We start from the raw sequence: 15331 nt of genomic DNA on the forward strand, positions 1-15331 counted from the left end.
CCTGGAGGCAGCTGCCATGTTGTGAGGATACTCAAGTAGCTCTGCAGAGAGGTCCACATGGTGAGGAACTGAGGCCTCCTGCCCGCAACCGTGTGAGTGAGCCACCTTGGAAGTAGATGTCTCAGTCCCAGCCACAACTGCATATGACTGCAACCCCATCTGACATCATGACTGCCACTTCAAGAGAAACTCCAAGCCAAACCACCCAGCTAAGATGCTCTTGAATTTCTGATGCACAGAAACCGTGAGATAATGGTTGTTTGTTGTTTTATATCACTGGGTTTTGGGATAGTTTGTTAAGGACCAATAGATAACTAATACAGTGCCTTAATTTGCAAGTAACTCCTTCCAAAGCAAGTCAGTGTTTTGTGTAGCATCATCTGATTATTATTATTTTTTTGGTAAAATGTTTTTTGTTAAATAATATCAACTATCAAATAGGGAGAACTTACATGGTTTCGGGTGCTAGACTAAGGGCTATGCATACATTATTTCCTCAGTGAAAACTCTTCATAGGAATCCCATGGAGCAGGTATGACTGCTACATTTATGGCAGTGTAGTAATTTTGTAATAGAGGCTCTGGAGCCAGACTGTCTGGGTTAAATGCTGTGCCCACCTCTTCCTGGCAGTGTGGCTTTAGGTGAGTTATCTTTCTCTGAGCCTCAGTTTCCCCAGCTGCAAAACGGAGACAATAGTAGTACCTACCTCATAGGACCTTGTGAAGATTAGATGAATGGATACATGTGCTTAGCATATGCAATCTGCTCAATTATTGCTAGATATTATTATTCACAGAGGAAAACACTGAGGCTTACAGCAGCTAAGCTAATTTGCTCGAAGTGCCTCAGTTGGTAAGCAGTGGTCCCGGAATATGGACTTCTCTCATCTCAGTCTCCTGGGGCAGTGCTGTCCACTAGGAATACAACTTTAGTCATAGATGTCATTAAAAATGCATTAAAAAGTATAAAGGAACAAGTGAAATTAATTTTAATAATATAGATGGTCACCAACTTACTATGGTTTGACTAACAATTTTTCAGCTTTACAATGTCACAAAACTGTCTTTTCCCAGGATAGCAATATGTGGTACATGAGACATTCAACACTTAATTATGAAATAGGATTGTGTTAGATGATCTTGCCCAACTGCAGGCTAATGTAAGTGTTCTGAGCATGTGTACAGTAGGCTAGGCCAAGCTATGATGTTTAGTAGGTTAGGTATATTAAATGCATTTTTGACTTATGACATTTTGAACCTACAATGGGTTTATTGGGATGTAACCCCGTAAGTCGAGCATCTGTAGATCTTATTTAACCCAATATGTTCAAGATATTGTCATTCCAATATGTAAAAACATAAAATTATGATGATACTTTACATTCTTTTTTCTTTTGCTATACACAGCCTTTGAATTCCAGGGTATATTTCGTTGGCACATTGCAATTAGGACTGGCCACATGTCAAGTGCCCCACAGCTATATGTGGTTAGTGGCTACTGTATTGGATGCCACGGGTCTAGAGCCTGCGTCTTTCCCGCTGTGCGATGGGCCTTCTTAGTGTCTCCAGGCCTGTGAACATGTAACTGTGTCTGTACCCATCTTACCCACCCACCCTCTTCATCACGCATGCTCTCAGCAGCTTGTTCTTATCCTTCCTGTTCCAGCAAATGCAAGTCATTATTATTTTTGTTATTATTACATTCTTTGTTCCCAGTAGATTGAAAGCTCTAGGAAAGCAAAGACTTTGTTCACATTATATCTCCTTGAGTGATAAATATGTCTGGATGGATTAATGAATGAATAAAAAGAAGTGAACGAAACAATCCTTGTCCTCGAGGGCTCCTACCTGTTTTGTGCCCATTGAGAATGGCCTTCTGTCCTTCCTTCCTTCCTCTCTCCCATTCTCTCTTTTCCTCTCTCTTTGTGAGATATACCCAAATGGAGTGGGGGTCAGCTGTGATCCTTGATGCACTAAGAAATCAGTTGCTATTAATAAAGTTCTGATTTTGTCTAATTACATATCTCCCTGTCACTATTCTGTGAAATATCTGGAAGGGCATGTGGGCAGAGGTGTGGCTACAAGGAACCCCAGCGTTGCTCACGGCCAACCACGAATATGTCTAAAAGTGGAGAAAGAGGCAAAAATACGTCTCCAGTCTTGGCATCATCAGCCTCAGGTTGGTACCCACCCCTTGGTGTCCCTTACTCCTTTTCCTCCCTGCTTCTACCTCCCCAGTGGCATCCCAGCTCCATTCTGCACCACCCCTGGTGGTCCAGGTCTCAGAAATGGTTCTGGCGCCAACCCAGTGAGGCCCCCCCCCCCCGTTTTACCGAGGAGCCCCTAGACCAGTCTCATCTTTTATTGTGCATGCACATCACCCAGACGCCCGTGGGAAAATGCAGATTTTGATGCAGCGGGAACTGGGAGGGGCCTGAGAATCTGCATTTCTCACCGGCTCCCAGGTGGATGCTGACCCTGCCGGTCCAGGAGCCACGCCTTGAGTAGCAGAGATCTGGAAGTAGGACAGGCCTCTCCTCTGCCGGGACAGATGGCCGCTCACAGCAACGGTGATGGGTGCGTCAATACGCCGAAAGCTGCCTTCTGCCAGCACTGAAGATGAGGAGGAATGAAAGGAGTAGACAGAGATCCTCAGCCTGTACTTATTGATACTTAAAAAAATGATAAATGAGACAACAGATTCAAGGCCAGCCCTCTGGCACAGCCCCTCGGACACCCTTGCATTCTGCCTTCTGCAGTGGAAGCGGGTGGAGGTGGCGTGCTGGGGCTGCACTTGATCTTGACCCACCCAGCCCAGGTAGAGCGTGCCGTGGGAGCAAAGTGGAGTCGCAGGTGCAGGGCTCCAAATCCAGATGTACCAACCCACTGGCAGCTCCAGCGCAGATGAATGCAGCCCTGTGTGTTCTGGGATCAAGAAGGCCTGGGTCAGGGTGGCGCCTCCCCCTGCTACCCTTTCTTGGTCTGCTGAACAAGCAGCTGGCCTTGCATTTACCTATCTGTAAAATAGGGACAATGACGCCTATGGCCTAGGGTGTCTTTTATAATTCATAAAAAATAATACTTGTAGGCCGGGTGTGGTGGCTCACGCCTGTAATCCTAGCACTCTGGGAGGCCGAGGCGGGCGGATTGCTCAAGGTCAGGAGTTCAAAACCAACCTGAGCAAGAGTGAGACCCCGTCTCTACTATAAATAGAAAGAAATTAATTGGCCCACTAATATATATAGAAAAAAATTAGCCGGGCATGGTGGCGCATGCCTGTAGTCCCAGCTACTCTGGAGGCTGAGGCAGGAGGATGGCTTGAGCCCAGGAGTGTGAGGTTGCTGTGAGCTAGGCTGACGCCACGGCACTCACTCTAGCCTGGGCAACAAAGCGAGACTCTGTCTCAAATAAAATAAAATAAAATAAAATAAAATAAATAATACTTGTGATTTATTAAGTAATCATTATGCACCAGGAAAATCATTATGCATGACACATTGTTCTTAGCGTGAATTAACTCACTCAATTGTCTCAGCAGCCAATGAGGGAGGTAATATTATAATGACTCTTTTGGTTGAAGGAACAAAGCTCTGGGAGAAGTGCAGTTATACCTCACAGCAACCTCAAACTCCTGGGCTCAAGCGATCCTCCTGCCTCAGCCTCCCAAGTAGCTGGAACCACAGGTGTGCACCACCACGCCTGGCTAATTTTTCTATTTTTAGTAGAGATGGGCTCTGGCTCCTGCTCAGGCTGGTTTTGAACTCCTGAGCTCAAGCGATCCTCCTGCCTCGGCCTCCCAGAGTGCTAGGATTACACGCGTGAGCCACCACGCCTGGCCTAGAAGTTTCTTAACATGCCCCCATCTCTCCCCTGCCGGTCCTTCAGCCTCAGTTTCCTCATCTGTGACAGGGAGATGATAACAGCGCCTTCCCTGAGGGGGGGCTGTGAGCATTAAACAAAATGCAAGGAACATGGAATGTGCTCGGCGTGAGGCCTCGCATAGCATAAGCGTGCACTTTCGCTCTATTTTATTTTTTTAAAAACGGGGCGAACAAAGGAGGGCTAAAAGGCCTCCCCTCTGCACAGGCCACGGGGGCCAACACCGGCTCCTGGAGGTGACAGGCATCCTGTTGGTGTTTGTCCACAGATAACGAGCCAGTCACCCCAAAGACAGGAAGGGAGGGAGGAAGGAGCAAATATGGACAAAGAGAACTTCAAAGCCCTTCTAACAACTAGAACCCCGGCCCATGCTGCCCGTCCACAGCCTCCGCGGGGCCCAGTCCACGCCATCTGGCTCCAGACGCTTTCCTCCACACCCCAGCGACAAGCAAAGTGGGGCGGGAGGGGACACGTGAGTGGGGCCGGTTCACGCAGAGCCGGCGGATTCCACGCTGCAGTGGCCAATACTGCCCAAGGCCCGGGAACGCGGCTCTGGAGTCTGGGCCCCTTCTTCCCGAGGAGTGAGGAAAGGAGGGAGCACTGCCGCTCCAGCCGCGGAGCTGCAAATCCCCGCGGGGCCTCAGGTGGCCGGGCTGCCGGGCTGCTCTGCTGCCAGCCGTGGGTTTTGGGGTTGGCAGGGACCGCACGGCCCCCAGTCCGGGCAGGGGGTGCCTGTGTCTGGCTACCACCAAGCCATTTCTCCTCTCCTGGATGTCAAAGTCTTATTTTTTAAAAACATACGTTAAAATAAAAGCGACATTATTTTCATCTGCACACACTTTTTTTTTTTTTATCACCATTTAGACGATTTTTTTCACATTATCCCTGCAAAGTCCTGCTAGCTAATAATGATCAGGAAAAAGAGACAGAGAGGAGAATGGGAAAATGAGAGAGAAAGGAAGAGAGAGAGAGAGAGAGGCCTACGAGAGGCAGGGAAGCTCTGCTTTGTCAGGGAGAAGAAAATAAAGAGAAATCAGCTCAGCTTCAAAGGGCGCATTTCCATAATTGCCCTGTAACTTTGGCAAAATAAATCTGAGCGGCTGAGAAAAGCACAATCTCTCAGATGAGTGCACCCCAAAGGCCTGGAGTGCTGCAGGCCCGCTTGGCCGCGGCCTGGTGCAGGGAGAGAATGCAGGGCTCGCCACCCGGCACAAAAGCCATGAAATCACAGCCTTCCCGTCCTGGCCGGCCGGGCCCCAGAGTAAGAACTTACCCTGCCTTTGTGTCCCCTGCTCCCTGACACGGGACAGGCACACACACGCGTGCACACACACAGGCACGCACACTTGCACACACACGGGTAAAACAAGCAAGAAATTAAACAGATGCATTTCCGTACACGAGGGGTGCCCGTCATGACAAGGCAGGCTCTCATCTGTGAGGACCTCCGTGTCACCTGCTGTCACCTGCTGCTGACAGAAGGATCCAAGGGAGAGAGGCCCCGACGCCCCAGACACACATGCTCTTTTGGGTTGCCTCCCTCCCTCTTACCCCAGAAGGTTCCACCTCCAGCAGCTCCTGGCCTGGGCAGCAGGCTGAGCTGCAGCTCTGTCTTTCTTTTCCCCACGAGTGGATAGTTTCCTGTTTGCTCTCTCACCCCGACTTCCCCCTTCCAGGGCCAAAAGTTTTTAAGGAACAAAGATGCTCCACTTAGCACCCTGTTTTAATGTTTCTGTCAACAGGGCTGTGGTTTCTGGGAGAAAATTCTTGCTGTGGCTGCCTCAGACGCCTCTCCCATCTTAACACCATGGTTTCTCAACCTCAGAGCTAGTGACGTTATGGACTGGATGGTTCTGTGCCTCGCAGGACTGTGCCTCGCAGGACCATTGGGAGCATCCCTGACCTCTACCCACGAGATGCCAGGAGTACCTTGCTCTGCTCGTGACAATCAGAAAGGCCTGCAGACATTGTCAAATGTCTCAGAGGCGAGGGGTGGGGTGGAGGGAAGACAAAATGGCCTGGTTGGGGGCCACTGCTCTTAAGACTTCCTTCAGCCATGCCGCCAGCTCAGGAAGAGGGGCCTGTGTGGTGTTTTTCCATCCGGACAACTGGGATGGCCTTTGGAGGGGTTGAAACCTCTTCAGAGTGGAGCTGCAGCCACTTAAAGCTGGGCTGGTCACACAATAGACGGACATTTTTAAAGCAGTCGAGTTGGCTAATGGGATCCGATGACAGCAGCCAATTAGGACCAGGAGGCAGTATCCAGAGAGGTTCTGGGGAGAGGTTCTGGGACCCCCATAATTATCTTTGGACTCATAGTTCTTTCTTTCCTTTATGCGTAATCCTAGACAACATTGGATTTGTAAGAACTCTTGGGTAAGTTCATCTACTCCAACCCTCCCCATTTTTCAGATGTCAAAAACGGGCCTAGGGAGTGTCTGAGACTTGCCCCCACTCCAGTTGGTGTCAGCTAGCCACAGACACAGTTTTTACATCTCACAATTGCCCATTTTCACTTGCTGGGGGTGAAGGGTACAGGCAACCAGAAATTTTAGGATTGCAGAGGACATTTCTAGAAGGATGCAGATAATTAGGCCCAAAACAAGTCCCTGGTAGAAACTCCCAATAACAGAAAAACAGAAAACGTCTGCTAGGCAATTCCTACCCAAGCGTCAATCCCTCTGGATCCCCCTCCAAAACTCAGGCAGGTCTAAGACAGCAGTGCTGGCTGCCCATCAGGCGGGCCCTGTCCCCTCCTCACTCCTCACCTGTCACAGGTGAGTGGCTCCTACTGCACTAACCCTCTGGCTCTTCCATGTTGCCTTCTGGCTGGAGCCCACCTCCTTCTCCCTGTATTCCCCTGCAGAGAAATTCAATTGGAAACTATTACTGTGCCAGTCCCAGAGGTGGACAGTCACTTAGGGAGATAATTTTATTCTCCTCTGGTTCCCTGGCCCCAGGACGCACCCTCCGCCCTGCAGCTCCATGCCGATAATGAGGGAAGCAGTGCCACACTCCCCTTCCTCTGACCTAACTGATTACCCCACACACCTTGGAGCGCTTTGCATAACCAGCCCCGACAGCAGGAGCCCCTTCCAGGTGGAGTGATTGACATATTTTATTTCTAATTGAAGCTTAATCAGGACCAGGGGTGAGATTCCCATATTCTCTCTCTCTCCCTCCCTCCTGGTTTTCTTTTCAGATTTTAGGGACCAACAATAAGGGAGGGGGCAGTTCCTGGGGTCCCCGAGAGGAGCAGGTCCTGCAAGGAGGCAAGGACATGAGAACTTGCTCCCTGGTGAAATGAAAGAACTGCAAAGAGGGCTGTCTCCTCTCCTCTTTTATAGCTGAAAAGCTGTGTGATTCTTTTTGTTCTGTTTGGTTATCTTACTGGGGTCAACCTGGGGCCACTTGAAGGGCCTGTCTACTCTATGGGATGAGAGAAGTGTCCTATGAGAGTGGCTCCCAGGTTTATGCCATCTGTCCCCTAGTACCTACAGCGTGGGCAGAACGGGTCTCATCCAAGGACCATTATCCCCAAAACGTGACTGGCTGAAAAGTTGACCCAGTGCCAGGGTCTTTACTGGAGAAAGACCCAGGGACCCGCGCTCAGGTTTCTCCAAGACCCGCCTGGCCTCTGGAGCTCAGGGTGCTCTGAGCAAATCCACTGCCTCCTCCCTGGGTGGGGTCAGTTTGGAGAGGCTGCCTCACTTCTGCCCATGGTCACAACCCCCTCTCCCCACTGTGCCCACCTGGAAGTTTCCTTTCTCCCTGGGTGGAGCTGGGGTCGCAGAGGATCCTGGGGGTCCTGAAGGCAGACAACTGACTTTTCTGGCTGATGGAGGGGGCGGGGCACTCTTGCTGGGAGTTTGATGGGTGGGGGCTGAGATTCTGGAATATGATGTCAGGAGCAGGATTGTTTATGCCCAGCCTGTCCCCCTCACCACCAGCTAGGCAGCACTGAACACGCTTTGTCTCATCCTCACAACCATGATGTCTACAGTTCCTTATCCCCATTTTGCAGATGAGACAATAAGGGCACGCAGAAGTTAATTGTCTGCTCAGGGTGTCACAGGCGGTAAATACCGTCACAGTTAAGCCTGTGAAGCAGGAGGGGAGGGTGTCCTGGTGTTGGCCTTGTAAAGATATTCATTGTGCTACCCAGCCTCTGCTCTGGGCTCAAGTTCAAGGCCTCAGCTAAGCAGCTGAAGTCCTCCCACCGCGGGGCTGAGCGGGCTCCACGTCTCGGAGAGCAGGACCAGAGCTGAACCTCAGTCTGTGCTTGTTACCTGCGAAAGGGCCCGAACCCCAGAAACGCAGGGGATAGAGAGCGGGAACTGGAGGGAGCCCAGGAGACGCCTCTCAGCCCCGCCGGGGAAGGGGCTGGAGGTGCAGCCCCAGCTGCGAAGCGTCCTTGCTGGGTGTTGCTCGGTGAGCCCCGTGCGCGCCCCAGACTGCCGCGCAGGCCGGCACCTGCCCGGCCCGCACTCGCCCCTGGGGGCGGCGCACCCCGATGGCCCCGCCGGCCTCGGAGGGGTCCCGGCGCGGCGCTGGCGGCGGGGCCCGCAGGGACCAGTCACTGCCGCACGCTGCTCCCGCCGAGCCTGGAGCCTGGAAGGCGCACTGTGGCCGCGTCTTGTTCCCCGGCTTTGGGCGTGCGAGCTCTTCGCAAACCTCCCCTGGAGCCCGCGAGACTGTCACTCGCCGCTGGCGCCGGGTCAAACACCCGCATCTGCCGCTGTCCGCGTCCTAACGGGGGCGGGGGGCGGGGGGCTGTGAAAGGTGCTCCCTCGGCTCCGTGCCCGTACCCGAGGGGTGCCACTCTCCCAAGCATTTCCCTACAACTTCTTCAAGTCACAGCTGGGCAAGATGGGCTGGCGGACTGAGAGAGGAGAAAGAGGGCGCAAAGGGGGCGCGACGCCCGGCCTAGCTGCAGAGGCCACCGAGGCGAGGCGCCGAGCGTCCCTTTTGTCCTGTAGAGGGAGCTCCAGCCCCAAACTTCCCGGCTCCCTCCCCCGCCTGCCCACCCCAGGCCGCGGGTGCTGGAATCCGCCGCTGGGAAGGCGCCGCCCCGCCCCCGCCCAAGCCCCGCGCCCGGCTCAGAACCCGGCCTCTGCCAGGGCGCGTGGGAAAACCCACTAGGGTGCCAAGACGCATAGATGCGGCCAGGACCCGGGCTCCCCACTCTCATCCGGGCCGGGCAGTGCCACAGTCCACTTACAGGGAAGAATGTGCGCCCCTGGCCCCCCCTCTTGTCCGTATCTCCCCACCATCACCCCGCACCCTGGCGTCTAAAAGGAGGAAGGGGGTGCAATGTGGTTGGAAGGGGGACGGAACCTGGGCGTGCACAGCCCCTTGTGTGTAAGACTCAGCAAACCTCAACTGTGCCTCTCAAAGAATGGGGACGAGAAACTCCCAACCCAACCCCTCTGCAGCCAGGCTCGTATTTAAGTCTCTTTGCTGTCAAGACCCCGCGGTTTCTCGCTAGATCAGAGGTTTGGGCCCAGTTTCCCAGCTTCTAGTAAGGAATCTTGTCCCTTCTCCCACCTGTCTCCTCTGCCCTTCCTCGGGGAGCCCCAGGTACTTCTCCACCGCCTCAATCCCGGGGCGCCCCAGCCCCGCCTCGGCCGCTGCTGTCCTGTCGCTGCGCCGTCCGTCCCCGCGGATTCGGGAGACCCTTCCATCCAGCGAGGTGGGGTGGTGGTGGGAAGGGGGGGGAGAGACAAAAAACAAAAAAACCACCGAACAGAGCCGTCTAGGGGCAGACAGCCAGGTTATAGTCAAAGTGGCAACAGCTCATTTATTTAGCCAAAAATAGATACTTTCTTGTACAATTTGGTTCACACATATGTACATTCTTCTGTATATACAAAAAAGTCAGACACGCTGATTCTCGCTGAAACTCCACCCCCCAAATCAAACGAACCAACCGAACAAACCTCACAAACGCAGCTAATGCGGGTGGCACAGAAGCGACTTGGGGAGGGCTGAGGAGGACTGGTTTTATTTCTTTTTTCTCTTTTGTTTAGTTTTGTTTTCAGGTATTTATACATGGGCATGCTTACAAGTCGTTAACTATACAGAGCGATCTTTTTTTTTTTTTACAATTATTACAACGATTAAAAAATTTATTTTTTAAGAACTAGGATGAAGAGAGAGCCGATAGGACCAGAGCGGCGTCCAGGTGGTTCTGGGGCCTGGAAGAGAGAGGCAGTGGTTTAAAGCAGGTGAGAGCTGGGGGCGAGATTTGGGGGCGCAGGCGCTGCCTACGGCGGGGTGACCCTACCTGGGGCTGGGGCTGGGGGGGGCGGGGAGGTGTCGCAATGCAAAATTACGTCCAGCTGGAGACCTGTGTTGGCGCTTAAGGTTTAACTGTAAGGAGGGCAGGAGGCCCTGAGTCCCCCGCTGCAAGGCGGTGGGGTCACAGAGCTGCCGCCGGGTCCCCCGGCCTGTGAGCTGGGCCAGGCTCGGTCACCCTTAGCGCTGCACCCGCGGGCCGCGCTGGGGGTGCCTGCGCTGGGACTGGCGAGCTGTCTCTAGGCCCACTGGGGCAACGGAAGAAAGAGCTTCATTCCCTTTTTTTAAAAAAACGTGTCCCAGCTGCGCTCCCCTTGGGCAAGAGGCCGTGAGTTCCGCCCGGCTTCCTTTCTTCCCCCCGCCTGCCGGTCCCCCATCCCCCTAACCTCGGGGTCTCTTACCGCCTGGGCACGGGCTGGAAAGCTGTCTTGAGTAACTTTTTCTCCACTTCCAAGGCACTACAGCGATCTAAGGGAAGCGGGGGAAGAAAGAGGAGGGCCTTTAGAGCGCCCAGGCCGAGGGGGCCTACCGGAGAGGTTCGCGCCCTGTGCCCGGGCCCTGCCCCTCCTCGCCGGCCTCGGCGCGACCCCCGGAGCCGCCCCCTCCCTCCACGCCCCGCGCTCAGCAGTCACCTGTTCCTCCCTCGGGCTCCGCGGGCCGAGCGAAGGCGGCGGCAGCGGCGGCGGCAGCCGGGTGGCCGGCGGCTCCGGGAAGTCCCAGCAGGTGCGGCGGGGCCGAACCCAGCAGCGAGAGCGGGTGCGGGCGTGGGCCGGGCGGCGGGCCTGGGAACGGCCGGTTGGTCCAAGCGGGGAACTTGCTCAGCGGCGCCGAGACCAGTCTGTGGGCCGCGGCGGCGGCAGCGGCCGGAGAGAGCTGCAGGGCTGGGGGCGCCACGGCGGCCCCTGGGGGGGAACCCCCCGCGCCGGGAGGGGAGCGGCGCGGGTTGTCCGGGCTCGTGGCCGTCTCGGCCAGGGACCAGATCTTGGGCTTTTGCAGGGCGGAGGCGGGCGCTGGTGCGGGGGCGCAAGGGTCCAGGCCTGCGGGGGGCGAGGGCGGAGATGGCACAGCTGGGGCCGCCGGTGGTGGCGCTGGGGCCAGGCTCAAGACCGGCAGTGGTCGGTCCTCCAAGCCCTCCGAGCTGTCTTCTGAATCGCTGTTTTTGGAGTCGGAAATCGGTCCCAGGCCGAGGTCGCCATCCCTACGCACCGTCCCAGCCAGGGACAGCTCAGGCCCGGCGGCCGCGCCGTCTAAGTTCTCCAAATCGATCTCCTCGTCCTCGTCCTCGTCCGCCAGGCCCTCGCCCCCCGTGTCCTCCTCCTCGCCCACGAGCTCCTCCTCCTCCAGCTCCAGCTCGCGTTTGCCGTCCTCCTCGTCCTCCTCTTCATCTTCTTCCTCGCGCTCGCTCCCGTAAGCGTTGCCCTCCTCATCGGTGCGGCTGCGAGGCGCCCACGTCATCTTGTTCTCCTTCTTGAGGCGCCGGCGCGCGTTGGCGAACCAGGTGGACACCTGCGTGAGGGTCATCTTGGTGATGATGGCCAGCATGATCTTCTCGCCCTTGGTGGGGTAGGGGTTCTTGCGGTGCTCGTTGAGCCAGGCCTTGAGCGTGCTGGTGCTCTCCCGGGTGGCGTTCTTGGGACGGGACGGGTCCCCGAACTGGTACTGGCCGTAGGGGTAGAAGGCGGGGTGCGGGTGCGGAAACGCGGCGGCGGCGGCCGGATGCTGCACCCCGGGGCTGTCCTTCAGCTCATACTGCGCGCCCTGCACTCACATGAGAAGGAAGACACGCAAGGGAGCGCGGGTGAGCCCCAGCCATCGCTGCCTCCACCACCCCGGCCTGGACCCCATAGTCCACTCCCGCGCGCCCACCTCCCCGGCGCCCCAGCTCCACCGCCCCCACCCTTCCCGGCTCCTGGGCGCTTACCAGCTGCGGGAAGATGGGCAGCTCCGCGGCGTAGGGCAGGAAGGCGCCGTAGCCTTGGGCGGCGGCGGCCGCCGCTGCAGCCGCGGCATAGGGCGCCCCGTACACGGAGGAGAGCACGTTGGACAGGGACCCCGAGGCGGCCAGCTCCGAAGCTCCGGCGCCCGGGCCGCCCCGGGACCCCGCGCTGCTGCCGCTGGCGGCGGCCCCCGGGCGCTCGGGCGGGTAGAGCGGGCGGATGTACTGGTATCCAAGCTGGGGGAAGGACATGGTGGCCCGTGGGGCACGGACAGAGAGGGGCCCGGCCCCCGGGGCCGCCCAGCTCAGCGCCGCCCGCGGGCTCCGGCGCGCATCGGGGGCTGGGCCGGGCTGGGGCCGCGCTGCCTCCCGCGCCGCGCTGCGCTCCGGGTTCGCCTATTGATCTGCTCCGCGGCGGCGGCGGCGGCGGCGGCGGCGAGGAGCCAGGTCAGGTCCGAACAGATTGGCGGAGATTCCCGGGGCTCCGGGCTCTGATTGACATTTCTACGGGGCCGCAAGCCCCTCCTCTCTGCGCCGCGCTCCCTCCTCTCCGCAGCCCGAGCCGCCTCTGCCCGCGCCTCGCTCCTCACTGCCCTCCTCTCCCGGAGCAGTGTCGCGCCTCGCTTCCCTCGCCCTCCTCTAGTTTTCACTCCCCCTCCTTGCCCTTCCTCTCCCCTCCCCTCCCCGCGCCGCTTCCCCCCAGGATCGCTTCCGCTCCCTCGGCTCTGGCACTGTCCTGGACGCCAGGAAACTCGCTTTTCCTCCGTCCTCTCTCCCGTTCTCACTACTGCTTCTCCGCCCTGTCTGTTCCCTTCACTTTTTCTTCTCTCGCTACTTGGATTCTTTACATCTCTCCCTCGGCTCACACGATGCGCCCCCCACCCCCACCAACCTTCCAGCCTCTGCGCCCCGGGCCAAGGCAGCCTAAAGTTGTGGACACTTAGGGTACCGCGCGGGGGTGTGTGTGTCCGAGCCTGTGTCTGTGTGTCCGTCCCCGCCCTTCCACCCCTTCCCTCGCCCTTCCCCAAATCTCGGGTCTGACGTCGCGCCCTCTTATTCGACTTTTCCTCGAGTCTCCTCCCCGAGTCGCCAATCGCCGGGACGCCTCTCGGCGAGGCCGCCCACCCCCGCGGATACCGCGCGCAGGGCGGGGCGGGGCCGGGCGGGAGCGGGCGCGGCCAGTCCCTTCCCGCCCCTCCTGCCTGCGCCGGGAGGGGGGCGAGAGGCGCGGGGACGCGGGTTAGTGCAGGGTCAGCCGGCCCCTCCCGCCTGCCGCCCTCCGCGCCCGTCCCCGCGCCGCAGCTCAGACCTGGGCCGGGCCGGGACTCTGGGCCTAGGCGGGCTCCGGGCTGTCCTCTGCCCGGGCCCCTCTTCCAGCGCGCACCTCGCCACCCCGGCCCCTTCGGTGGCGCAGGGCGGGAGCCAGGAGAACGCGCGCAGGCGGGGTGGGTGTGGGTGGTGGGGGAATGCGTCCTCACCGCGTCTTCAAAGCTACCTCACTGCCCTGTGGGGGCGAGGCGGCCCCCTACCCAGGAGGACCGAACCCTGAAATTGGCCACATCAATGCCGCCCCAGTGTCCGTGTGCGAGTCCCTCAGTAAAAATGGCGCCTGGGCCTGGGGGCTGGAGGGTGGACACCTCGGGGGGCCTGGGGGGGCCGCCTGGAGCAAGCGCAGCCCGCGGGGAGGAGCAGGGAGCCAGACCGCGGAGGTCCCAGGAACTTTTGGAGTTCGAGAAGTTTCTATATTGGCGTTTGGGTCTGCAGAGATTCTTCCTTTCACGACCCCTAGTCCTTCTCCGGGTCCTCGAGCCCCTTTCCTTCGTGCAGGGATCCTCCCACCGCCTCGGGTGGGGACCGGAGGCAAGGCTTTACGGTGGGATACTTCCTAAATCGAACTTGAAATCCCGGGATCCGGCGCCCACCTTCTCGGATTAGGGCGTGCGGCCGAGGGCTGCCCTGGGGGGCGCAGCGCCTAGGCCGCGGCGGCGACCCACGCGTGGGCCAGGCCTGCGGCGGGCGCTCCCGGGGACCAGACGGGGGCGGCGACTCTGCCTGCCATGGAGTCACCAGCCCCAGCCTGGCACTGACCGATCGGGGAATCGAATCCGAATTCCACCAGTGGAGGCATCAGAGGGTCTTGGCCCTGGCTGTGTGGTCACAGCAGCTCTGCGGAACCCAGTTCCAGAACGAAAGAGGTTTCTACCTCCTGGACTCCCAGGTTCGACCCCACCCCCACCTGTCACCCCCCCCACCTCTCTATGGTAGGGGTCTTGGCACAGGTCCGCAGCTCTAGTAGGTGTAGACGCCGAGAAACTTGGGGGAAGAGACAAGGGAAAATTTGGGGATGACCAGGTTTGGGGGAGCAACGAGGGAAAGTGGGTTATTCCCAAATTGGGTCCCAGCTGCTTCCCGATCCCCTCCCCGGTCCCCTTTGCCCGGTGCCAGGTTGCCTGGAGCCTTCTCGGGAGGCTGGCCAGACGAGGAGACATCAGGGGCCGCCCTGGCCTGGAAATGCCTCCCAGTCGCCTGATTTCGTTTCCAGTTAAACTTCTCTGAGAGTGTCTTAGGGGATCGTGGGCTCACCTCCACGCGAAACGTCTTGGGGTCACAGGGTTGAGAGTAACGCCTTTCCAGGGATGTTATCTAGGTGTCAGACCTCGAGCCTCGACGGCCCTGAAGCCCTAGTGTTTGCACAAGTGACGGCACCGGACCAGTGAGGAGACAAGAGCGAGATTCCGAGGTGGGGTACTGTGGGGTTTAATTCAGCTCTTTCAGAAGGAAAAGAGAAAACAATAATGAGCCTCGGAGATGCTCCTTCCGCAGTAACCGGCTATCGACCTGGCTGCGTCGGACTGCGGGCGGCGGGGAAGAGCCCGGGAAGGGCAAGGCTGTTCTCAGGGAACCAGTCAAGCCGGCCCGGGGGCGCCCACAGCCCAGACGGAGAACCCCCAGACCCAGACGCGGACCCGAGAATAATTAGATCCCTCCCCGCGCCCCAGGCCCCTGCAGAAGCGGCCTCCCGCCTACCCTAGTAGGGAACAGTCCTGGCCTGGCAGGGCGATCTGCATCCCACGTCGGGACTCGGGGCCCCAGGCACCCGAACCCCAACGTGGCGCTGGTCTCCCAGCTCCACAGGGCCAGTGGAGCCCCACTCCAGACTGAACTCGGGGTCCACCGGCGGCCGAACATTTTCCAGTGATTTTGAAACCAAGAGATTAGG

The 15331-nt window shown here is 57.9% G+C and overlaps 1 protein-coding gene across 1 annotated transcript; it reads right to left on the reverse strand.

The window, feature by feature from the left end:
* Nucleotides 1-9638: 9638 nt before the first annotated feature.
* On the reverse strand, nucleotides 9639-13105 carry IRX3 (iroquois homeobox 3). The gene is made up of 4 exons (XM_012772612.3): nucleotides 12097-13105; nucleotides 10808-11933; nucleotides 10577-10643; nucleotides 9639-10075 (listed from the first exon to the last, which is right to left on the reverse strand). The coding sequence occupies exons 1-4, from the start codon at nucleotides 12361-12363 to the stop codon at nucleotides 10021-10023; spliced, it is 1515 nt and encodes a 504-aa protein (XP_012628066.2). The 5' UTR covers nucleotides 12364-13105; the 3' UTR covers nucleotides 9639-10020.
* Between the last annotated feature and the right edge of the window lie 2226 nt (nucleotides 13106-15331).

Source organism: Microcebus murinus, chromosome 20, assembly GCF_040939455.1.
Source record: "Microcebus murinus isolate Inina chromosome 20, M.murinus_Inina_mat1.0, whole genome shotgun sequence".
Classification (NCBI taxonomy): Eukaryota; Metazoa; Chordata; class Mammalia; order Primates; family Cheirogaleidae; genus Microcebus; species Microcebus murinus.